We start from the raw sequence: 23,972 nt of genomic DNA on the forward strand, positions 1-23,972 counted from the left end.
TTGGTAACCCAGTCATAGGATGCTATTTATTTAGCCTCCAGGTGTTTGATTTTTTAAATAGTTTCTATTGTAACTGATTTCCAGTTTTATGCCATTGTGATCTGAGAAGAATCTTGAAATGATTTCTATCTTTTTGAATTTGAAGAGAGTTTGCCTGTGTCCCAATATGTGGTCTATCTTTGAAAATGACTTGTGTTCACTTGAGAAGAATGTATATTCTGTGACTTTGTAGTGAAATGTTCTGAAGATGTTAATTAATTCCATCTGATCTAGTGAGTAATTTAGGATTGATGTTTCTTTGCTGACTTTTTGTTTAGATTTGTCCAGTGATGTTAGTGGGGTATTAAAGTCCCCTACTATGACTGTATTGTTGTCAATCTCTCCCTTGATATCCTCCAGAAGTTTTTTTTATGTATTTGGGTGCTCCTGTATTGGGTGCATATATGTTTACCAGAGTTATATCTTTTTCTTGAATTGCTCCCTCTAGTATTATGAAGTGACCTTCCTTATCTCTTGTTATGGCCTTCAGTTTGAGGTCTAATTTGTCAGATATAAGTATTGCTGCCCCAGCTTTTTTTTTTTTTCCATTTCCATTTGCCTGGAAAACCTTTTCCCATCCCTTCACCATCAGTCTGTGTGAGTCCTTTGTTCTGAGGTGGGTTTTCTGTAGACAGCAGAAATATGGGTCATGTTTTCTTATCCACTCATCTACCCTATGTTTTTTGATTGGGGCATTTGATCCATTTACATTTAAAGTTATTATTGATAGGTACTTGTTTGTCACCATTTTTATTCTTTTTGCCTGTGTTCCTTCTTCCCTTCCTATTTCTTCTTTTTACAGCAGACCCCTTAGCATTTCTTGCCTTGCTGGTTTGGTGGTAATAAACTCCCTTAGTCCTTTTTTTGTCTGTGAAGCTCCTGACTTCAACCTTAACTTTGATTGATAGCCTTGCTGGGTACAGTATTATTGGATTTAGACCCTTGTTTTGCATGACTTTATATATTTCATTCCATTCCATTCTCTTGTGGCCTGATGTGTTTCTGTTGAAAAGTCAGTTGATATTCTAATTGGAGATCCCTTGTAGGTAACTTTCTGTCTGTCTCTGGTAGCCTTTAAGATTCTTATGTTGTTGTTGGTGTTTGCCAATTTAATTATGATGTTTCTTGGTGTCGGTCTTTTGGGTTCATCTTATTTGGGACTCTGTGAGCTTCTTAGACTTGTGTGTGTTTTTTCTTCACTATATCAGAAGTTTTCTGTCATTATCTCTTCAAACAGGTTTTCTATTCCGTGCTCAGTTTCCTCTCCTTCTGGCACCCCGATGATGCAGATGTTGTTTTATGTTGTCCCAGAGTTCTCTTAGGCTCTCCTCCTGTTTTTTAAGTTGTTTTTTCTAGATGCTGCTCTGCTCAGGTCTTTTCCCCTACCTTGTCTTCTAGCTCACTGATGCAGTACTCCGCTTCTTGTAGTCTACTGTTAATGCTTTCTATTGAGCTCTTTATTGCAGCGATGTCATTTTTTATTTCTTCTTGGTTCTTCATTTTCTCTTGGTTCTTCCACATATTGTTGAATTTGTCTTCCATCCTTTTCAGTGACTTTATGACCATTTCTTTGAATTCTTTCTCTGACATATTGCTTGCCTCCATTTCGTTTACTTCCTTTTCTGGTGATTCCTCCTTGTCTTTCATATGTAGGCTGTTTCTGTGTCTCCCTGTGATCGCTCCCAGGTGCCTGGTTATGTAGCTTTCTCTCTCCTGCATTGACTTAAACGCACAAGATACAACACAAGAAGACACAACACACTGGGCACTAAACACAAATGTATTCACAATACTAATAACCCCAAATAAAGGTGACCACCAGGGAAAAGAAAAGTAGGGGATAGAAAAGAGTGCAAAAATGATATTGAGAAAAGGAGAAAATGTAAGAGAGAAAAGAAAGAGAAGAAAAAAGAAGGGGAAAAATATGTATACTAGAGGACCAGTGTGCGTGAGTAGCTTGCTTCCGCTTGCCTCAGCTTCCCGCCCTGCTCTCCGCCACTTGTAGCTTGCTGCCCCGCCATCTGCTACTCATATCTCTCCACTGCTTGTAGCTCACTGCCCCTCCCTCTGCCGCTCATAGCCCTCTGCTGCTCGTGGCCTTCCTCCACTTGTAGCCCTCAGCCGCTTGTAGCTCTCCACTGCTAGTAAGTCACGCCCCTCCCTGCCCGCCACGAGAGGCGCTGCTCACAGGCCGGGGGGAGGGACTGAGAGGTGCTTAGTGTACCTCCTGGTGACTGGTCTTTGGTCGTTACAGCATTATAACCACTGGGTTTTTATTATATAGATGGGGAGAAAACTCCAATCAAACAACAACTAATCCAAAAAATGCAAACAACAAACACCCAGAGATAAATGCAAACTACAAACAACTAATCCAAAATGTGTAAACTACAAACACCCAAACAACAAACACCCAGAGGAATCTGAGGAGGCAAAGTTTTCTCTAGGCGATAACTGATCTTTCTGTCCACTGATTGCCTCACCAGCCATATTTAATTTGCCAATTCTGGGTGGGTGTTATTTGATTCAGCTGTTTCTTCTATCTGCTCTGTGAGAAGGTGCAGGACTCGTTTGCATATTCGCACCACTTTGTCTCCCCCTGAACAGACTTTTTAGGCGCCTGCAGCCAGGGAGACTGGAGTCCCAGTATTCCTGGATTCGCAGCTGAGGCAGCTGGTCCCAGGGTGTTGTGGTTGTAGGATCCTGGGAGGTATCCAAGGTCTCCCTGGTTGAAGGTAAGGCTGGGTTTCCAATCACAGCTGCTCTCCCCTTCACGATGGCGTGGTCTCTGTGGCAGAGTTGGCTGCTCTGGGAGAGATTTCAGCAGCAGTAGAGGCTGCCCGGCCAGGGGAGCCTGGTCCACTAGTCCCCATCAGTCCCTTGGAATATAGCTGTCCCTCATTCACAAATACAAACATTCACCGCACGTCCACGCACTCTCCTTTCGCACTCTCACACTATCTTGCAACCTGCTGTCCTGTAGGCAGCCATCTTGGATCCCCCAGTTTTTCTGTATTCTAGTTGTAATTCCAGTTTGGTCCTGGGAGCTTGTCTGTTCAGCATCCATTTACTCTGCCACCATTTTTTTTAAAAAAAAATATATTTCTTTATTGATTTCTGAGAGGAAGGGAGGAGAGAGAGATAAAAACATCAATGATAAGCCTGCAACCCAGGCATGTGCCCTTGGCCGGAATCGAACCTGGGACCCTTCAATCCACAGGCTGATGCTCTATCCACTGAGCCAAGCCGGGCAGGGCTCCGCCACCATTTTTCATCTCATTGGATTATTCTTTTTTTAAAAAAATCCTTTATCTGGATGCCAGCATGTTTCCGCCCTCCCCCTATATTTTGTAGTTCAGTAGAATTCTGGCCATATAAACCCAGTGGTTATAATGCTGTGGCCAGATGCTGTGGATAGATGATCCATTTATTATTTTTGGTTATCTGTTTCTTGCCATTTATAATATTTTTTGGGTCTTATTTTTACATTAAAGTAATGTTGATGGCATCTTGAGAAATTTTTTCTAGTCCTTCTTTTGTTTATTTTAGCCAAGTTTTTATATTTCTCTTGCTGAGAGTGTGCTTTTTTTCCTTCCCTGAAAAATTGTGTTTTAATTGTTGGTATATTTTTTGCTTCAACTAGGTAATAAATATCTTGCCTGTTTCCTCTCTTGGGAGAAAATAAAATAATTTAGTCAACATTTAAATATGTGTGAGATAAGAAAAGGGACAAAAATGATCAGGTAGCGTTTGGCATCCCACTTTAAATTGTAATTTTCAGTGCTAAAATTTATTAAAGAAGATGGTATGCTGATCAGGCTTCTGGATTTGTTGAGAACTCAAGACAAGTAGTAATTAGGAGGCTGAGAAGAGGATCATCTACTTCCAAAAGGGTCTCTATTCAAAACACCTTGCTTAGGGAAAAGCATTAAAATGCAACTTCATTTACTTATTTTTTCATGTACACACTTATTTGTTCAGTAACTATTTTTCGAATGAACTTTGTGCTGTGCAGTTTGATAGCTAGCAAGGAGCATGTGGTGACTATGACGAGGTTGCTGCACTCACGGGGCTTGCATTTAGTGGGGAAGTACACAGGATTCCAATTGTGATTAAGTGCCAGGTCAAGGTTAAGAGAGCAACTGGACTTGGTACTAAGTTTTCTGTTTCAAACATGTCCAAATTGAACTCATCGTTTTACGTTTAAAAACTTCCTGAAATTTCTCCATGGTAGAGAGCCTCATTTTTCACGTTAGTCACCCAGGTTAGGAATCTGGGATTCATCTTTGACTTCTTTTGTATCCCACGCTTCCAGTCCATCCTGAAGTTGTATCACTCATCTCTACTATTTCCTTTACTCCGTCTATTTCTGACCTTCATTTGTGTCCTCCTTATTGTGGCAGTCTCCTTGTTGCCTAACTGATATCTCTTCCTCCAGCCTGGAATTCTGCAAGTCCATCAACTATAAAACCAGCAGTACAATAGCTTATGTTCCAAAAATGAAAACCTGCCTTAAACTCTTAATGGGTTCTCCTTTGCTTGAAGCATAAGCTTTTTCATCCAATGGTCTTGGCGCCAATTCAGTGCCAACAGGAATCCCCAATATGTGGCTCATTGAAAAAGGAAACTTTATTCATTGCAAACAGCTCAATTATGATACAGCAGAGCTATGAAAACAGCACAGCTGTGAGGTGGCCCTGGGGTGAGGTGGTGGCCTGGTCTCTCTCTCCAGCTAGACAGCTCTGCTCTGCTCCTTGCTGGTCTTCTTTGCTCTGCTGTGTGCTGGTCTGCTTTGCCCTACAGTGGTCTGCTCAATTTTGTGCCAGCCTGCTATTGCGAGACATCTTCAGTGTTTCAGCTATAGCCAGGGAAATGCAGTCTTTGGTGGAAAAAGAAATTGCACTCTCAGAACCAGAGGGGAGCTGAAATATAGACACAATTCCGCCCCCCCCCCCCCCCCCCGCAACCCTCACCCCCAGTCCCTGATTGGTCCATCCTCTGCACATGAGGGCTCCAAATCTTTGCAGTTTGATTGGTCCGAAAGACACTGTCATGAATTTTCAGAATGGAGATGCTCTGATTGGTCAGTGAAGAAGTTGACAGCTCCAATTGGAAGGAAAAACCTCAGTCCTATTGGCTGAAATAGGATTCCAGGAACTCCTTTATAAGGGCTGGCTGAGATGTCTGGAGCACAGTGTAGGAGACAGTTAGTTATGCAGGCTTCTCTGTGAAGTGCCATTTGCATGAGAGGCCCATGTAGAAATGACTGCTAGACTCTGGTTGTTTTTAGTTTCTTGTTTTTTAAATTTGAGCCCAGTTAGCCACTGGGAGCCCTTTTTAGTAATTTTCTTCTTTCTCAGGGTCCACAGCTTCTAACTTCTTATAATGTCATATAAAGTTCTTGGTGATCTGGCCCTGCTCCTCCTTGCCCACCTTTTATATTGTAGCAGTAATGAATATTTGCATTTCTCCACCCATACCTCTTCTCACACACTTTGTTCTCATGGTATCCCTTTGCCAGCTGTTTTCTCCCTTGTCCATCCTACCTGAATTACTTTTATCTGTAAAGACTGGGCTTAGTTGTCACTTTCTGGTCCCTCTCTCCCAGACTGGTAGGGGAAGCTCTCCTCAGGGCTTCTGTTATAGGTCATCTTGTTTTTACAACATTCTGTTTGTGTGTGTGTGGTACCTATTAACACGTTAAGCGCCAGCCTGTTTTGTCTTCCGGACGGAAAGTATAGTGTCAGTCACTGGTGAGTGACTGGGTGCTTAACGTGTTAATTGTGAAGTCCTGAAGGGCAGGGAGTGAGTGTTGCCAATCTTTATCTTTCTGATTTGCATGCATGTAGAGGGTACTTGGTGAATGCTTATTGAATTTAATGCATTTAAAAACTTGAAAATAATTTATTCTGGAAAGTAGACTATTAGCCTCAGATCTGTTCACAAAACTCTCAAATCATAAACACTATAAAAACCATCACAGTTAAATTACTAAAACTATATTAGTGATGTTTTACTCTAAATAATCACTTAAATATTCTGAAATTTTGGGGTGGGGGCAAGGACAAAGGGGGCATGGAGGTGGCAGAGATACTGTTTCACAGATCCAGTATTTTTATTTATTTATTTACTTACTTACTTACTTACTTACTTAATTATTTATTTATTTATACGCTTTTTCTCCTAGGGGAAAAAACAGCATTTTTCAGATGGGCTATTCTACCTTTGCAGTAAATGTCCTTGGTGCTCCAGTCTCCTAGGCCCTTTTTGCTCCCCCTGACATTTTTCCGGGGCAATTCTGGCCTCTTCTTTGGCCTCCTTAACTGTCCCATGTGTCTCTCTGGAGCAGCAGACTGTTGGACAGGTCTCTGTGTGTCCTGAAAGGACAGCTCAGACTCAGCCTATTCCAAGCAGAAGTCATTGTCTCTCTCCTGTCATGTTTGTTAGCATCCTGTGTTCCTGTCTCAGTAGAGGTCATCGTTGTGCACTGTATTGTCAAGGCCCAAATCCTGGGCATGGATTTTGACTCCTACATCCTGAGGATTCTAGATTCTAACTGTATGTCAGACTTACCCACTTTCCGCCTGCCCACAGCCACGGTCGTATTTAAGGCCACCATTATTTCTGTTCCTTCAGGTCTCTCTAAACCAGTGGTTCTCAACCAGTGGGTCACGACCCCTTTGGGGGTCGAATGACCCTTTCACAGGGGTTGCCTAAGACCATCGGAAAACACATATAATTACATATTGTTTTTGTGATTAATAACTATGCTTTAATTATGTTCAATTTGTAACAATGAAAATACATCTTGTATATCAGATATTTACATTAGGATTCATAACAGTAGCAAAATTACAGTTATGAAGTAGCAATGAAAATAATTTTATGGTTGAGGGTCACCACAACATGAGGAACTATATTAAAGGGTCGCGGCATTAGGAAGGTTGAGAACCACTACTCTAAACCATTTTCTAGGTGGCAGTGAGAGTGATGGTTTAGTCCCCCAACTGCAAAAGCTTTTAAGTACTCAGTTGATCTTAGTACTCTAGATTTTTTAACATGGCTTACAAGGTCATTGTCACCACAACCCATTATTTTCAGCTATTCTCAACATTTTTTTCTTAAATGTGTCTTCTTGTTTCCTAGCCTTTGCTAGCTATTCTTTCAGCCCAGATTATTTTCTTCTACCTCTCTTAACTGGTTAACTGTTAATTACAATTCCGCTGTTGGCTTAGATATTATTTGCTTCAGCGGCCTTGCCTGCATCCCACCTTCGTTTTGCTATAACATTTATCAAAGCACTTATGCTGAGTTATAGTTGTTTGACTCTCCTGGGAGACAGCAGGTACCATGAAGGCCAGGATTTCCTGTGGCTTGTTAGCCATGTAACATGTCAGCTATGTAGCAGTTCCCAGCATGGAGCTTGAAACAGGGCACAAAGTTAGTACTTTTGTTGACTTATTTAGCATTTTAGCCACTTTAATTATTTATCTTTTTTGAAGTTCATTTCCTAGAAAAAGTTTGCATTCTGATTAGTGGATGTAAGTCTGTAATAAACATCAATTCAAAAGAGTATTTCTTCACTTTATTTAAAAATAATTTTTAATTAGAGTTGATATTTAATATTAAATTAGTTTTAGGTGTACAATATAGTGGCTAGACACTTACACAATTTACAAAATGACCCCTCCCCCATAAGTCTAGTACCCACTTGACACCATACATGGTTATTGTAGTGTTAATGACTAGATTCCCTATGCTATACTTTATATCCCTGTGACTATTTTGTAACTATTTTGTACTTCTTAATTCGTTTACCATTTTCACCCACCCCCTCTTCACATCTGGCAACCATCAATTTGAATTTTTCTTACTTTAAAAAGAGATGGTCAAAAGAGAAATATGGGAGAAACCAAGATGGTGGCATAGGTAAACACCTGAAATTGCTGCCTTGCACAACCACGTCAAAAATACAACTAAAAGACAAAACAGACATCATCCAGAACCACGGGAAGGCTGGCAGAGTGGAAATTCTACATCTAGAAGGAAAGAGAAAAGCACACTGAGACTCAGAGGAGGTGTGGAAGTAAAGTGCAGCGGTACGGAGGCATGCAAGGAAAGGGCTGGCAACTGAGGATGCGGTTGTCTTTTTCAATCAGGAGGGAGACACAAGCCCCCAACGGCTCTGAACGCCAGTTCCAGGCGAGTCTCTGGGGACTCAGACTCATACAGGGAGAAACTGGACTGTCTGGCAGTGGGCGGTACTCGAGGGCGGCTTTCTCTCAGAGGTGCTTGCAGCGATTACCAGGACACTGAGATCAGGGGCCTCTTAGGGCAGGACTGAGGTTCAGCCACAGCTGTTTGCTCCACTCTGTTGATTCCCTGAGACCCCGCCCCACCCAAGCTGTGCACAGAGACTTTTGCATATGAATGCCCTGGCCCTTTGCAATCTAAAATTATCTAACAAACTGCAGCTGGGCCAGAGTGACCCAGAACATCCAAAAGAAGGCCCAAGGCCCCACAGCAGCTTGCATTGCTTCACAGCTGGGCCTCATCTGGGCACCTCCAAACCCCAAACAAAGAAGAGGAATCTGCAGATCTCTCAGTAGCTCCTGCTGGGCAGCCTCAGGCGGAGGCTAAATTAGCACCTCCTTAGAGATCCAAGAGCCAGTGTACCCAGTGTTCAGAGTGGGACCATCCAGATTACAACTCCTCAGATCCATAAGGGACACACTTCAGGGGGCAGACTCAGTGAGCACCAAAGCCCCACTAAAGCAAGTCTTGCTCCATAAGGGTGTCTTCAGCACAGAAGTTCTCCCACCGTAGACACAGCTGATTCTCACAGCCAATTGGCCTGGAGGTCAATTCCTCCCAGTGATACCAACTACAATCAAGGCTTAACTACAACAAGACTTTGCACAAAGCCCACAAAGAGGTGCACCAAGAGTGTCCACCTCAGGTAATTGGGGAGGCTGAGCCACTGGGCCCTATAGAACACCTAGCACACAAAGCCACTCTGTCAACACAGGGAAGCATAAAAAATGCGGAGACAAAGAAACAGGTCACAAATGACAGAAATGGAGGAAAGCAGACTACTGGATATAGAGTTCAAAACCACGGTTATAAGGTTTTTCAAGAATTTTCTAGAAACCGCTGATAAATTTAGTGAGACCCTCAATAAATCTAGTGAGACCCTTGAGGATATGAAAAAGGTCCAATTAGAAATTAAGCATACACTGACTGAAATAAAGAATATTATAGAGGAGCACAAGAATCAAGTCAAAGATTTGAAATACGAAGAAGCAAAAAACACCCAACCGGAAAAACAAAAAGAAAAAAGAATCCAAAAATATGAAGATAGTGTAAGGAGCCTGTGGGACAACTTCAAGCGTACCAACATCCGAATTATAGGGGTGCCAGAAGAAGAGAGAGAGCAAGATATTGAAAACCTATTTGAAGAAATAATGACAGAAAACTTCCCCTACCTGGTAAAAGAAGTAGACTTACAAGTCCAGGAAGCGCAGAGAAATCCAAACAAAAGAATCCAAAGAGGACCACACCAAGACACATCATAATTAAAATGCCAAGAGCAAAAGACAAAGAGAGAATCTTAAAAACAGCAAGAGAAAAACAGTTAGTTACCTACAAGGGAGTACCCATATGACTGTCAGCTGATTTCTCAATAGAAACTATGCAGGCCAGAAGGGAGTGGCAAGAAATATTCAAAGTGATGAATAGCAAGAACCTACAACTAAGATTACTCTACCCAGCAAAGCTATCATTCAGAATTGAAGGTCAGATAAAGAGCTTTACAGATAAGAAAAAGCTAAAGCAGTTCATCACCACCAAACCAGTATTAGATGAAATGCTGAAAGGTATCCTTTAAGAAGAGGAAGAAGAAGAAAAAGGTAAAGATAAAAATTATGGACAACAAATACATATCTGTCAACAAGTGAATCTAAAAATCAAGTGAATAAATAATTTGATGAACAGAATAAACTGGTGAATATAATAGAATCAGGGGCATAGAAAGGGAGTGGACTGACAATTCTCATGGGGGAAGGAGTGTGGGGGTGTGGGAAGAGACTGGACAAAAATCGTACACCTATGGATGAAGACAGAGGGTGGGGTGGGAATTGGGTGGAGGGGAACTATGGGGGGAAAAAAGAGAAACAACTATAATAATCTGAACAATAAAAAATTTAATTAAAAAAAGAGAGAGAGATGGTGTGGGAAACCTAATCAGAGTACACTGGATGTTCATGGCCAGCTTGCCATATACAGGTGCAAAAGCAAGGACTCAACAATATTACTGTATGCACTGTGCAGGTGTGCCTTTCCATAGCCCAAATATTGATGTCACTGTTTGGTGAGAAGCCTCTTTTGTCTGAGTTGGTATAAACTATATTACTGAGCAGCGGTGCCTGGTTGCTTGGTTGAGCTGCTTTGTTAGGAATGGCTACTATGTTTACAAGGGCTCCTGTGTTTGCTACTGCATTAGCAAGGCTGTTTGCTGCAGCTGCTTTGTGAGACTACTTTGAAGAACTGTTTTGTCTGATGGCTCTTTGGTAGCAATGGCTACTTGGTCTGCAATAAAGACTCTCCTACAGCCTATGACTTCGCATGTCTTCTCTATCTAATACCTGGTGTCCACGGGGGACAGCTCCTTAGCAGAGGAGGCCTTGTTCTTCCACAGATGGCTAATAGAGACTCTTAACAGGATTAGTTTATAAAGCAACTTCTTCATCATAGTCTCAAATGTGTGCCTAAAAATTGATATTGAGAATTATTGTTTCAAGATCATTGCTATTCAGTTTTGTCCAATATGTACTTTATTTTCTTAAGCATAAAGATAGAACACATATTTTGATTGCTAGCTTGGATCCTGGAGTAAAACTTAAGTAGGTCCAAATTCAGGCCACACTGCTTACTGGTTTTTTGACTGTAGCCATGATGTACAACTTTTCTGAGCGTCAGGTTTCACCCATGTAAAATGGGCAGGGAGTATCCCCTGCTCATGGGGATTGTCTGAAGATTCAAAAAAATAATGAATGAGAAGTACTTAGTACAGTACTTAGCGCATACGAAGAATTTGTTATCTGTGATGTTTCTAATTTTAAAAAAGATTTCAGTATCTCACTTGAAAGAAAAATGTATTTAAGGTCATAAAACTATCAGCTAGAAAATCCAATTTATCAAAACCTCAATTCCTTGAGTTTCAAATTAACTAAAATATAAATGAATTTTTCACTAGTATACTTTTTCTCATTGTTACCCCAAGAATACCATTTTCCAACTTTGAATGAGGCATATTTTCTGAACAAGTGTCCTGCTATTTCAAATATAGCAGTTACTTTTCCAGTTAAAACTAAGAAAGTGAAGTGAAGGAAAAGTATTTTTCTGGTCTCAACAAAGATTATTTTTATCTTTTTCAGTAGTTTTACTTTAAGGACCTATTAGGATTAGCATAGCTAAATAAAATAGATTGGAGTTAAAAGATTCTTTTCTTTGTTGTAATTTTACCAGAATCTGTGATATTTGCAAATATAGGACAAGTGCTAGGTTTCAGTTCCTTGTGTGTTGGGTTTCCCGTTATCCCACACCACTGTAGTGCAGGCAACGGGCCCTTAGGGCAGTGGTTCTCAACCTTCTGGCCCTTTAAATACAGTTCCTCATGTTGTAACCCAACCATAAAATTATTTTCGTTGCTACTTCATAACTGTAATGTTGCTACTGTGATGAATCGTCATGTAAATATCTGATATGCAGGATCATCTTAGGCGACCCCTGTGAAAGGGTCGTTCGACCACCAAAGGTGTCGCGACCACAGGTTGAGAACCGCTGCCTTAGGGCAAGACTGATCTTTTGTGTACCTCTCATGTAAGAGATCATAAATATCAACTATCCTTTTAGTTAGTTGCTTACTTTTCATTTTATGATGATTACTAAAGTAAATTAAATGTAGTGCTCGTTTTTCTTTGAAATGTACTCTGAATTGATCGGTATTTCTAGTGCAATGAAATGAGTTATAAATTAGAAAACATCAAACCCAGCCAAAGTCTGTATAGCAAGCCCATCTAACATTCATTGTTTTTCCCCAGAGCCGACTTTTTTGAAGATGAGGCAGTTGAACAGGTTTTACAGTATAATCCTTGGTGGACTGATACGTATTCAAAGATGATGGCCTTTATGGGAAGGAGTCAGGAGAAAGAAAATCACGCTGCTTTAGGTAAGAAACTAAAACATGGGCTCATTTTTTTTTTTTTAAATACACTCTATGAGGAGGTATGTTTTTGGTTTGCTACTTTTGGAAATGGGGTCTTCAACCTAGGTTGGAAAATGCCACTCAACGTTAGACTTATTTGTATAAATTGTTCTGGAGTATGTTTTACTTTTGAATCATTGGAATCCTTTTAAACTATTTATTTATTTATTTAGTAAATTTAGGAGCATTAGCACATAGGACATTTGTAGTTGAGGAAGCAGCTTGAGAGATCTGAACATCCCTTTGTGGGAAGGGCATGTGAGTGTTAAAATGGTGGGAGAAGACCCAGTTTTTATTCCTTTTGTTGAATGAATTTGATATGTCCTCCCAGTTTTTTTTCTAAATGGATTTATGTAGAAGTTGGAATAGTTATCCTTATACCTGCATCTTATAGAGAACAGGTGGACCAGTTTTTACCAATGAAAGCTGAACTGGGTTGGGGGTAGGGTCATGAATCACAGGAGATGACTATGCCATATTTAACATTAAGCAAACATTATTCACAGAATCCTTTCATAAATGATCATTTTATTACTGCCTTTTCTAGTGGGAGGTTGGTATATTAAGTGTAAATTAGAATTATAACAGTTTCAGATAGATCAGGAGTAGAAGGCCCATGTTTTCTGTCATACTTTTTTGGCTTTATTTATATATTAAAAACAAAATTTCAGTATTTAAATAAAAAGAATACACACACACATGTGAAATAGAATATAGAATCTCCCACTTAAAATTCCTCTTCTGAAAGTATTACTGTTAATGTTTAATCATCATCCGAGGATTTATTTTTCCATTGATTTTTAGAGAGAGTGGAAGAGGCGGGAGAGACACAGAGAGAGAAACATCGATGTGAGAGAGAGAGACATTGATTGGTTGCCTCCTGCTCAAGCCTTGACCCAGGCCAGGGATTGAGCCTGCAATTGAGGTACATGCCCTTGACCAGAATAAAACCCTAGACCAGTGGTCAACAAACTCATTAGTCAACAGAGCCAAATATCAACAGTAGAATGATTGAAATTTCTTTTGAGAGCAAAATTTTTTAAACTTAAACTATATAGGTAGGTACATTGTTATTAACTTGATTAGGGTACTCCTAAGCTGGCCTTTGCTAAAAATGATTGAGGTACGTTCGCTGAACGTTATCCCACGTTCACTGGCTTTGTTTACTTTCTGTTGACCCCTTCCAACTCTCCCATCCACACTTGTCTTGTATACTTGTTTCGTCTATCTCCTTTCGTTCATCCTCTCTACATGTCCACCCCCCACTTCTTCTAACGCCACTTCTTCAAAATAGACTCGCCTAGGCCGAAAACCGACTTCTGTGCATGGGCCACGAGTTTCAATCGCACTGTACATGCGCGCCCGCACGTGGTATTTTGTGGAAGAGCCACACTCAAGGGGCCAAAGAGCCGCATGTGGTTCGCAAGCTGCAGTTTGCCAACCACTGCCCTAGACCTTTCAGTCCACAGGCCAACGCTCCAACACTGAGCCGGACCAGCTAGGGCTACATTTTTTAATGTATATACCCACATCTAAATACTTGCTTTAAGGAATTTATATATATAGAATCATATTCTCTTCTTACCTTGCTTTTTTAAATTTTGTGATATATGTTGTATATCTTTTGAATTAGCACTTATAATTATAGCTGACATTTTTAATCTCTCTCCAGTATTCTGTTGTATATTTGTATCATGATTGGTAGACATTTGTGCTGTTGACTACTGATGAAACTTTGGGTTGTTTGCAGTGTTCTGGAGTTGTCTCCTTTGATTACTAAATCCAGAGTAGCTATAGGGTCTCTATTGCATGTCTCATTTTGATTTTTCTGCATAGCAAAGCAATAGCCCATTATATATTCTACTAGAGGCCCGGTGCACAAAAATTTTTGCACTGGTGGTGGGGGGGTGTCCCTCAGCCCCACTTGTGGCCTCCCACAGTCTGGGACCCCTTGGGAGATAACGACCTGCTGGCTTAGGCCCACTCCCGGGTGGCAGAGGGCAAGCCCAATCCCTAGGTGCCCCCCCTGCAGCTCCTGGTCGGGCTCAGAGCAGGGCTGATTGGGGAGTTGGGGCACCGCCGCCGCCTGTCATGCACAGAGCAGGGCGGATTGGGAGGTTGCGATGCCACCCTCAGTCATGCTCAGGGTAGGGCCGATTGGGGGGTTGGGCGACGCCCCCTGTCACACCCAAGGCAGGGTCGATGGGGAGGTTGCGGCGCCACCCCCTGTCACGCACAGAGCAGGGTGGATCAGGAGGTTGTGGTGCCACCCCTGTCGCATACAGAGCCGGCCGATCAGGGGGTTGGGGCGTTGCCCCCTGTCACGCACAGAGCAGGGCTCATCAGGGGGGTTGGGGCTCCGCACCCTGTCACACACAGGGCAGGGCCCATCGGGGGGTTGGGGCTCCTACCCTGTCACACACAGAGCAAGGCCGATCAGGGGGTTGGGGAGCTCCCCCCTGTCACGCACAGAGCAGGGCCAATCAGGGGGTTGGGGAGCTCCCCCCCGTCATGCACAGAGCAGGGCCGATCAGGGGTTTGGGGAGCTCTCCCCTGTCACGCACAGAGCAAGGCCGATGAGGGGGTTGGGGAGCTCCCCCCTGTCACGCACAGAGCAGGGCTGATCAGGGGGTTGGGGAGCTCCCCCCTGTCATGCACAGAGCAGGACCGATCAGGAGGTTGTGATGCCACCCTCAGTCACACTCAGGGTAGGGCCAATTGGGGGGTTGGGGTGCCGCCCCCTGTCACACTCAAGGCATGGTCGATGGGGAGATTGGGGCGCCGCCCCATCACCCACAGAGCAGGGCCGATCAGGGGGTTGGGGCACTACCTCCTGTCACACTCAGGGCAGGGCCGATGGGGAGGTTGCAGCTCCACCCTGTCACACACAGAGCAGGGCCCATGGGGGAGTTGGGGGCCGCACCCTGTCACACACAGAGCCGCAGGGTGGTCCGGGGATTGGGGAGTTCCCCCCTATCAGGCACAGAGCAGGGCCGATCAGGGGGTTGGGCGCCTTCCCCTGTCACGAACAGAGCAGGGCGGATAGGAGGTTGTGGCCCCACCCCCTGTCACACACAGAGCCGCAGGGCGATCAGGGGGTTTGGGCACTGCCCCCTGTCACGCTGCTCCAGGGGCCAGGAGGCTTCACGGCTCCGCTGATCCCGGTGCTGGGAGGCATATTACCCTTTTACTATATAGGATAGAAGCCTGGTGCACGGGTGGGGGCTGGCTGGTTTGCCCTGAAGGGTGTCCTGGATCAGGGTGTGGGTCCCGCTTGGGTACCTGGCCAGCCTGGATGAGGCGATGATGGCTGTTTGCAGCTGGTCACACACCCTTCAGGGTGGGGGTCCCCACTGGGGTGCCTGGCCAGTCTGGGTGAGGGGCTGAGGGCCGTTTTCAGGCTGGCGGGTGACTGAAGCTCCTAACCGATCCTTTTTTCCTTTTTTTTTTTTTTTTTATTCTTGGATTTATGGCTGTCACTGGAACTGAGAGCCAGCTTTAGCTGTGAGACCTCTCTGCTGAAAGCAGGTTTCTGGCTTTGTTTACTTTCTGTATTTGAAACTTTGTTGCGACTCCAACTCTGAGATCCTGGCTGACTGAAAAGAGGTTTCTGGGCTTTTGTTTAGCTTCTATATTTGTAACAATGTTTCTTAGCAGCTAAGAGCCCAGCAGCAGCAGGCGGGGAATGTTGGAGTCCTCCGTTACTGAAGCAAGCAAGCCTCCTGTTCGTGTCAGTAGCCTGGCTGCTGGCCACCATCTTGGCTGGCAGTTAATTTGCATATCGCCCTGATTAGCCAATGGGAAGGGTAGCGGATGTATGGCTAATTACCATGTTTCTTTTTTATTAGATAGGATATTTAGTGTCTAACTTTATGCCTGTTACATAATAGGTACTCAATAAATAGTTATAGAAAAAGTGACTATTGCAGAAATTTTTTTTGTAGTTAGGTTTTGTTAGAGTTTAGGTGATTTCTACCAGATTGTAAAATTGCTACTCTGATCTTTTAGAATTGACTGCTGCATAAACTCATTTTCATTTAATGATTCTTGTTACATTGCTTTCAATAAATTCTTGGATTTATATTTCAGTTTAAGCACAATATAGATAGTAACTGTATATGCTATGTAGATCTGATCAGAAAATTTGCTCAAACTTAAGTCAAGGATATTTACTGGTTTGAATCAGTTTCCCTAGTTTTAGTGCAGTGTTTTAATGTGGTGGTTGTGTAGTTATGTTTCCCGTCCACAAGGGTGAGCTAGTTGCCCTGAAAATCAGAGTTTTCATGTATCATTTTAACAGATTAAGCCAGGCTGCGTATTTAACCACTGGCCCTCTTGACCCTTCATCTTCATCTGACCCATAGCATATATCCAGTCTGATGCTTCAGGAAAAAGCATAATCTGCTAAACTAGTGTGGTGATTCATTCTAAAAATTACCTTTAAAGATAGCAGGGGTTTCTGATCTAAGTTAGAAGAACTTGAGTGCTGTGTTGTACAGAAAATGCCTCTTCTAAATGTGTCAAGCATAGGATTAAGGATCAATTATAAGCTAAATACAGGGCTTGAGGTTTAACGCTTTGGTCCACGACAGGCTGGCAGTGTGATTTTGCTGTGGGAATCCTGTAGCTACCACATAAGAGTTGTCATGAGGATTGAATAAGATGATGTATTTAACATCCTTGGTATATTGTAGTAGTTAGAAATTATTATTATTATTAAGTTAAATCTTTATTGTTGAAAGTATTACGTATGTTTCATTCCTCCCCTCCCCTCACTAAACCCTTCTAGCCCACCCCCGCTCCAAGCCTTCACCACCCTATTGCCTGTGTCCACAGATTATGCATATATGCGTATAAGTTCTTTGGTTGATCTCTTCCCACCTGTCCTTCACTGCCTTCCCTCTGAGATTCCACAGTCTGTTAAGTTATGTGAGTTCCTTATATACAGTAGGTCCTTGGGTTACGTCAGAGATCCGTCCCTACGGCGCGACATGCTTCTATGTCTCTGGATCTATTTTGTTCATCAGTTTATTTTGTTCTTTCGATTCCACATATGAGTGAGATCGTGTGATACTTGTCTTTCTCTGACTGGCTTATTTCACTTAGCATAATACTCTCCAGGTCCCCTCATGCTGTCTCAAAATAAGAGATCCTTCTTTTTTACTGCTGCATAGTATTCCATGGTGTAAATGTACCACAGCTTTTCTCCACTCAACTGCTGATGGGCACTTGGGCTGTTTCCAGATCTTAGCTATTGTAAATTGTGCTGCTGTGAACATAGGGATGCATATTAGTTCTGATTAGTTCTTCAAATTTCTTAGGATATATTGCTAGAGGTGGGATTACTGGGTCAAATTTAAATTTCCAAATTTAAATTTTTGAGGAAACTTCATACTGTTTTCCATGATGGCTGCATCAGTCTGCAGTCCCACCAGCAGTGTACTAGGGTTCCCTTTTCTCCACATCCTCACCAGCACTTGTTATTTGTTGATTTGTTGATGATAGCCATTCTGACAGGTGTGAAGTGATATCTCATTGATGTTTTAATTTGCATCTCTCTGGTGATTAGTGAGTTTGAGCATTTTTTCATGTCTCTTGGCCATCTGTATATCTGCCTTGGAGAAGTATCTAGTTAGGTCCTTTGCCCATTTTTTAATTAGATTGCTTGTCTTCTTTTGTTAAGTTATGTGAGTTCCTTATATACAGTAGGTCCTTGGGTTACGTCAGAGATCCGTTCCTACAGCGCAACATAACGCAATTTTCACTGTAAGTCGGAACCCACCTACATAAGCACCTGCATCACTCACATCGAGCACATACACAGCAGTAATGAAGTGAAACAGTAAACAAAAATTTAAAAGAAAGATAACAATTCCTGACCTTTACTTGTAGTAAATAAATAATAAAAAATATAAGGCACATATATACATACGTCGAAATGATGGAACTTTTTTTTTTTTTTTTTCATAAATGGGAGACGGCAACGTAACCATGAAATGACTTAGGTCAAGTCCAACGTAACCCAAGGACTGTCTGTATTTTGGATATTAATCCTTTATCAGATGTGTCATTGCCAAATATGTTCTCCCATTCGGTGGGCTCTTGTTTCATTTTGTTGATGGCTTCTTTTGCTGTTCAGAAGCTTTTTATTTTGATATAGTTCCATTTGTTTATTTTCTCCTTAATTTCCTTTGCCCTAGGACTGTGGTCGTCAAACTGCGGCTCGCAAGCCACATGCAACTCTTTGGCCCCTTGAGTGTGGCTCTTCCTAAGCCTTAGGAGTACCCTAATTAAGTTAATCACAGTGTACCTACCTATATAGTTTCTAAGTTTAAAAAATTTGGCTCTCAAAACAAATTTCAATCGTTGCACTGTTGATATTTGGCTCTGTTGACTAATGAGTTTGCCGGCCACTGCCCTAGGAGATGTATCTGTAAACATATTGCTACAAGAGATGTTCGAGATTTTGCTGCCTGTGGTTTCTTCTAGGATTTTTATGGTTTCACGGCTTACATTAAAGTCTTCTATCCATTTTGAGTTTATTCTTGTGTATGGTGTACATTGGTGGTCTAGTTTCATTGCTTTTGCATGTACCAAATTTTCCCAACACATTTTATTGAGAAGACTCTCTTGAGGTGACTGTATGTTCTTGCTTTCTTGTCAAATCTTAATTGAGCGTAATGTCTTAGGTCGATTTCAGGGCTCTCTGTTCTGTTCCATTGATCTATATGCCTGTTCTTATGCCAATACCAGGCTGTTTTGATTACAGTGACTTTGTAGTATAACTTGAAATCGTATTGTGAGCTTGGAGTGTTGCTTCCTCTTAGATTGTTGGGGAATAGTTTGAGGAGTATAGGTGACAGCTGTTCTTTAAATGTTTGTTAAAACTCTCCTGTGAAGCCGTCGCGACCAGGGCTTTTGTTTGCCGGGAATATTTTTATTACTGCTTCTATTTCAACTTTCGTTATTGGCCTATTCGTTTCCTGGTTCTTCCCAATTCAGTTTTGGGAGATTGTATTTTTCTATGAATTTGCCCATTTCATCCACATTGCACAGCTTATTGGCATACTAGGGGCCCAGTGCACAAATTCATGCACCTTGAAAGGAACTATGGGCCACGAGGCTGTGGTGGGCACAGGGCCGGGTCTCAGTCCATCCTCTGCACCTCCGCCCGGCCCCTCCCACCATGGCCCCTGGTCCCCTGTCTGCTGGCAGCCCCGCTACCACCACCGCTGCTCCCATGTGCTGACGGCGCCGGCCCCGCTGGCACCTGCTGGTGGCACAGAGCAATTGGGGCTGGCGCCAACAGTGGTGCAAGCAGGACTGGCACAGTCAGTGGGTGAGAGCAGCTGCTGCTGCCCCAATCACCCTTCAGGAACAGGGGGAGGTGGAGAAGCTCTCAGGGGTGATCAGGGTCAGTAGCTGCCGCTTGCACCCGCTGACGGCGTGGAGCAATTGGGACTGGCACCAGGTGCTGACAGTGGGTGCGAGCGGGGCCAGCACCAGCAGTGGGTGTGAGCAGGGCCGTCGCCAGCAGCGGGTGCGAGAGACGGCTGCTGGCCCCAATAGCACCTCAGGAGCAGAGGGAGGTGGTGAAGCCCTTAGGGGCAATTGGGGCTGGCAGCTGCCACTCGCACTCACTGACGGTGCCGAATGATCAGGGCCAGCACTGGGGGTCAGCAGCAGGTGCGAGTGGAGGCTTTGGCACTGGCAGCGGGTGCGAGTGGGCTGGTGCTGGCAGCAGGTGCGAGCACTGGGCGGGACCGTGGCGCATGGGAGCAAAGAATTTTCAGTAACCACCAGAGGCTTGCCCCGATGACAGCGACTGGTGCCCTGCCTTGGTTTGGCGCCCCCGCTCACCTCTGCCGCCTGCTGCCAATGCCTGCCGTATTCTGCGCACATCACCTGGTGGTCAGCACACATCATAGCGACCGGTTATTCGGTTGTTCTGCCATTCAGTCTATTTGCATATTAGGGTTTTATATATATAGACTAGTGGCCCGGTACATGAAATTCGTGCATGGAGGGGGGTTCCTTCAGCCTGGCCTGCACCGTCTCCAATCTGGGACCCCTCGGGCGATGTCTGACAGCCAGTTTAGGCCCGACCCCTGTGGGATCGGGCCTAAACTGGCAGTCAGACATCCCTCTCGCAATCCGGCACTGCTGGCTTCTAATTGCTCACCTGCCTGATCGCCCCTAACCACTCTGCTTGCCAGCCTGATTGCCCCCAACTGCCCCCCTTCCGGTCTGATCACTCCTAACTGCCCCCCTGCTGGCCTGATCACCCCCAACTGCCCCCCCTTCTGGTCTGATCACCCCCAACTACCCCCCCCACCGGCCTGATTGCCCCCAACTGCCCCCCTGCCGGCCTGATCGCCCCCAACTGCCCGCCCTGCCGGCCTGCTCACCCCTAACCGCCTCTGCCTTGGCCCTGCCACCATGGCTTTGTCCGAAAAGAAGTCCGGTCTCTTGGAAGGTCTCCCTGTCTAATTAGCATATTACCCTTTTATTAGTATAGTTGTTCATAATATTTTCTTCCAATCATCTGTATTTCTGTGGTATCAGTTGTTACTTCACTGCTTTCATTTTATTTATTTAGGTCCTCTCTCTTTGTTTCCTGATGAGTCTGGCTAACAGTTCATCAATCTTGTTTATCTTTCCAAAGAACCAGCTCTTGGTTTCATTGATTTTTTTTGGTATTTTTTAAATGTCTGTGTCATTTATTTCTGTTCTAATCTTTATTTCCTTCCTTCTCCTTATCTGGGTTTTTCTTGTTTTTCTCTTTTTAATTCTTTTAAGTTGTAGGGTTAAATAGTTTATTATTAATTTTTGTTGTATTTTGAGGTAGGCCTGTAGTACCATGAGCTTCCCTCACAGGACTGCTTTTGCTGTGTCCCAGAGATTTCGGGTTATTGTGCATTTTCCAGGAACTTTCTTCCTGCATCTCATTAATATCCCATCCTTCCTATCTAATGAAAGAGAAACATGGTAATTAGCGTACATCCGCTACCCTTCCCATTGGCTAATTAGGGCGATATGCAAATTAACTGCCAGACAAGATGGCGGCCGGCAGCCAGGCAGCTTGAAACTAACATGAGGCTTGCTTGCTTCAGTGACGGAGGAAACCAACGTTCCCTGCCAGCCTTGCCGGCCTCTGAGTCTGCAGTTTGAAACATTGTAACAAATATAGAAGCTAAACAAAACCCCAGAAACCTGCTTTCAGCATGCCGGGATCCCAGAGCTGGAGTTATACATTGCTTCGATTATGGAACCCAAACAAACCAGATACCTGCTTTAAGCAGCAGATGCCTCAGAGCTGGAGCCAGAGCTAAAGCTGGCCCAGAATAAAAAAAAAGAAAAAAGGAGCAGTTGGGAGCTTCAGCCCTCAGCCCCTCACCCAGACTGGCCAGGCACCCCAGTGGGGACCCCCACCCTGAAGGGTGTGTGACCAGCTGCAAACAGCCATCATCCCCTCACCCAGGCTGGCCAGGAACCCCAGTGGGGACCCCCACCCTGATCCAGGACACCCTTGAGGGCAAACCAGCCAGCCCCACCCATGCACCAGGCCTCTATCCTATACCATAAAAGAGTAATATGCCTCCCAGCACCGGGATCAGCGTAGCCGAGAGGCCTCCCGGCACCAGGATCAGTGTGACAGGGGGCAGCGCCCAAACCCCCTGATCGCCCTGCTGCTCTGTGTGTGAGAGGGGGCGGGGCCACAACATCCCTATCCACCCTGCTCTGTTCGTGACAGAGGAAGGTGCCCCAACCTCCTGATGAGCCCTGCTCTGTTTGTGACAAGGGAAGGTGCCCCAACCTCTTGATCAGCCCTGCTCTGTGCCTGATACGGGGGAGCTCCCCAACCCCCTGATCGCCCTGCGGCTCTGTGTGTGACAGGATGCGGCGCCCCAACCCCCTGATAGGCCCTGCTCTGTGTGTGACAGGGTGCGGCGCCCCAATCCACCCTCCCCCCACGGGCCCTGCTCTGTGTGTGATGGGGTGGAGCCATAACCTCCCCATCGGCCCTGCCCTGAGTGTGAGAGTGGGGGCGCCCCAACCCCCTGATCGGCCCTGCTCTGTGGGTGATAGAGGGCAGTGCCCCAACACCCCCCCCCCACGGGCCCTGCTCTGTGTGTGATGGGGTGGAGCCATAACCTCCCCATTGGCCTTGCCCCGAGTGTGACAGTGGCGGCGCCCCAACCCCCTCATCGGCCCTGCTCTGTGGGTGATAGAGGGCGGCGCCCCAACCCCCTGATCGGCCCTGCTCTGTGCGTGACAGGGAAGAGCTCCCCAACCCCCGGATTGGCCCTGCTCTGTGCGTGACGGGGTGGCGCCGCAACCTCCCCATCGACCCTGCCTTGAGTGTGACAGGTGGCGGTGCCCCAACCCCCAAATCAGCCCTACCCTGAGTGTGACTGAGGGTGGCATCGCAACCTCCCGATCCACCCTGCTCTGTGCATGACAGGGGGCGGCGCCCCAACTCCTCAATCATCCCTGCTCTGAGCCTGACCAGGGGCTGCACCTAGGGATTGGGCCTGCCCTGTGCCACCCGGGAGCAGGCCTAAGCCAGCAGGGCGTTATCTCCAGAGGGGTCCCAGACTGCGAGAGGGCACAGGCCGGGCTGAGGGACCCCCCCCCCCCTTCCTCCTGAGTCCACAAATTTTTGTGCACCGGGCCTCTAGTTCTTTAACCACATGCTTTGTAGCCTCCATATGTTTTAATGTTTGAGTACTTTTACTGTAGTTGATTTTTAATTTCTTGCCACCGTTATCTGTGAAGATGCTTGATATGATTTCAGTCTTCTTGAACTTGTAGAGATTTGTTTTGTGTCCAAACTTGTGGTCTGTCTTTGAGAATGACCCATGTGCACTTGAGAAGAATGTATAGTCTTCCCCTTGGGGTGAAATGTTCTATAAATTTCAACGAAATCCATATGACCCAGTGTGTCATTTAGAGTCTCTGTTTTCTTGTTAATTTTTTGTCTGGAATATCTATTCAGTGAAGTCAGTGGAGTGTTAAAGTTTTCTACTATGACTATATTGTTGCCAGTGTTTCCTTAAAAGTCTTCCAGAAGTTTTTTTATATATTTAGGTGGTCCTATTTTGGGTGCTTATATATTTACCAGTGTTATAACCTCTTTTTGGATCGATCCCTTTAATAGTTATCTTTATTGTCTCTTGTGATCACCTTTATTTTGTCATCTGTTGTGTCAGATATGAATCTTGCCACCTCAGCTTTTATTTTATTTCAATTTTTATGGAAATTTTTTTCCATCCCTTCAGTCTCATCCTGTGTGAGTCTTTAGTTCTGAGGTGTGTCTCTTGTAAACAGCATATAATTGGGTTATGTGTTTGTATCCATTCAGTTGCCCTGTGTCTTTTGATTGGAATATTTCATGAATGACATTTACTGTTATTATTGAAGGTACTTACTTATTGCCATTTTAATTCTGTATGTCTATATTTCTCTCTCTATTTCTTTTCATTACAGCAATCCCTTTAGTATTTCTTGCAGTACTGGTTCGGTGGTGACAAACTCCTTTAGCCTTTTTTTCTGGGAAGCTCTTTATTTCACCATCTATTTTGAATGATAGCCTTGCTGGATATAATAATCTTGGTTTTAGATCCTTGCTTTTCATTACCTTAAATAGTTCATGCCATTTCCTTCT

At 44.3% G+C, this 23,972-nt stretch overlaps 1 protein-coding gene across 2 annotated transcripts in view; it reads left to right on the forward strand.

The window, feature by feature from the left end:
• The window catches only part of SHQ1 (SHQ1, H/ACA ribonucleoprotein assembly factor), a 117,926-nt gene that overhangs the window by 58,083 nt on the left and 35,871 nt on the right, over positions 1-23,972 (forward strand). For both annotated transcript variants that reach the window (XM_081105756.1, XM_081105755.1), the window contains exon 6: positions 12,141-12,268. In XM_081105756.1, coding sequence (XP_080961882.1) covers positions 12,141-12,268 — 128 coding nt within the window. The remainder of the gene's footprint in view (positions 1-12,140; positions 12,269-23,972) is intronic.

This window comes from Myotis nattereri (genome assembly GCF_964212035.1).
Source record: "Myotis nattereri genome assembly, chromosome: 14".
Classification (NCBI taxonomy): Eukaryota; Metazoa; Chordata; class Mammalia; order Chiroptera; family Vespertilionidae; genus Myotis; species Myotis nattereri.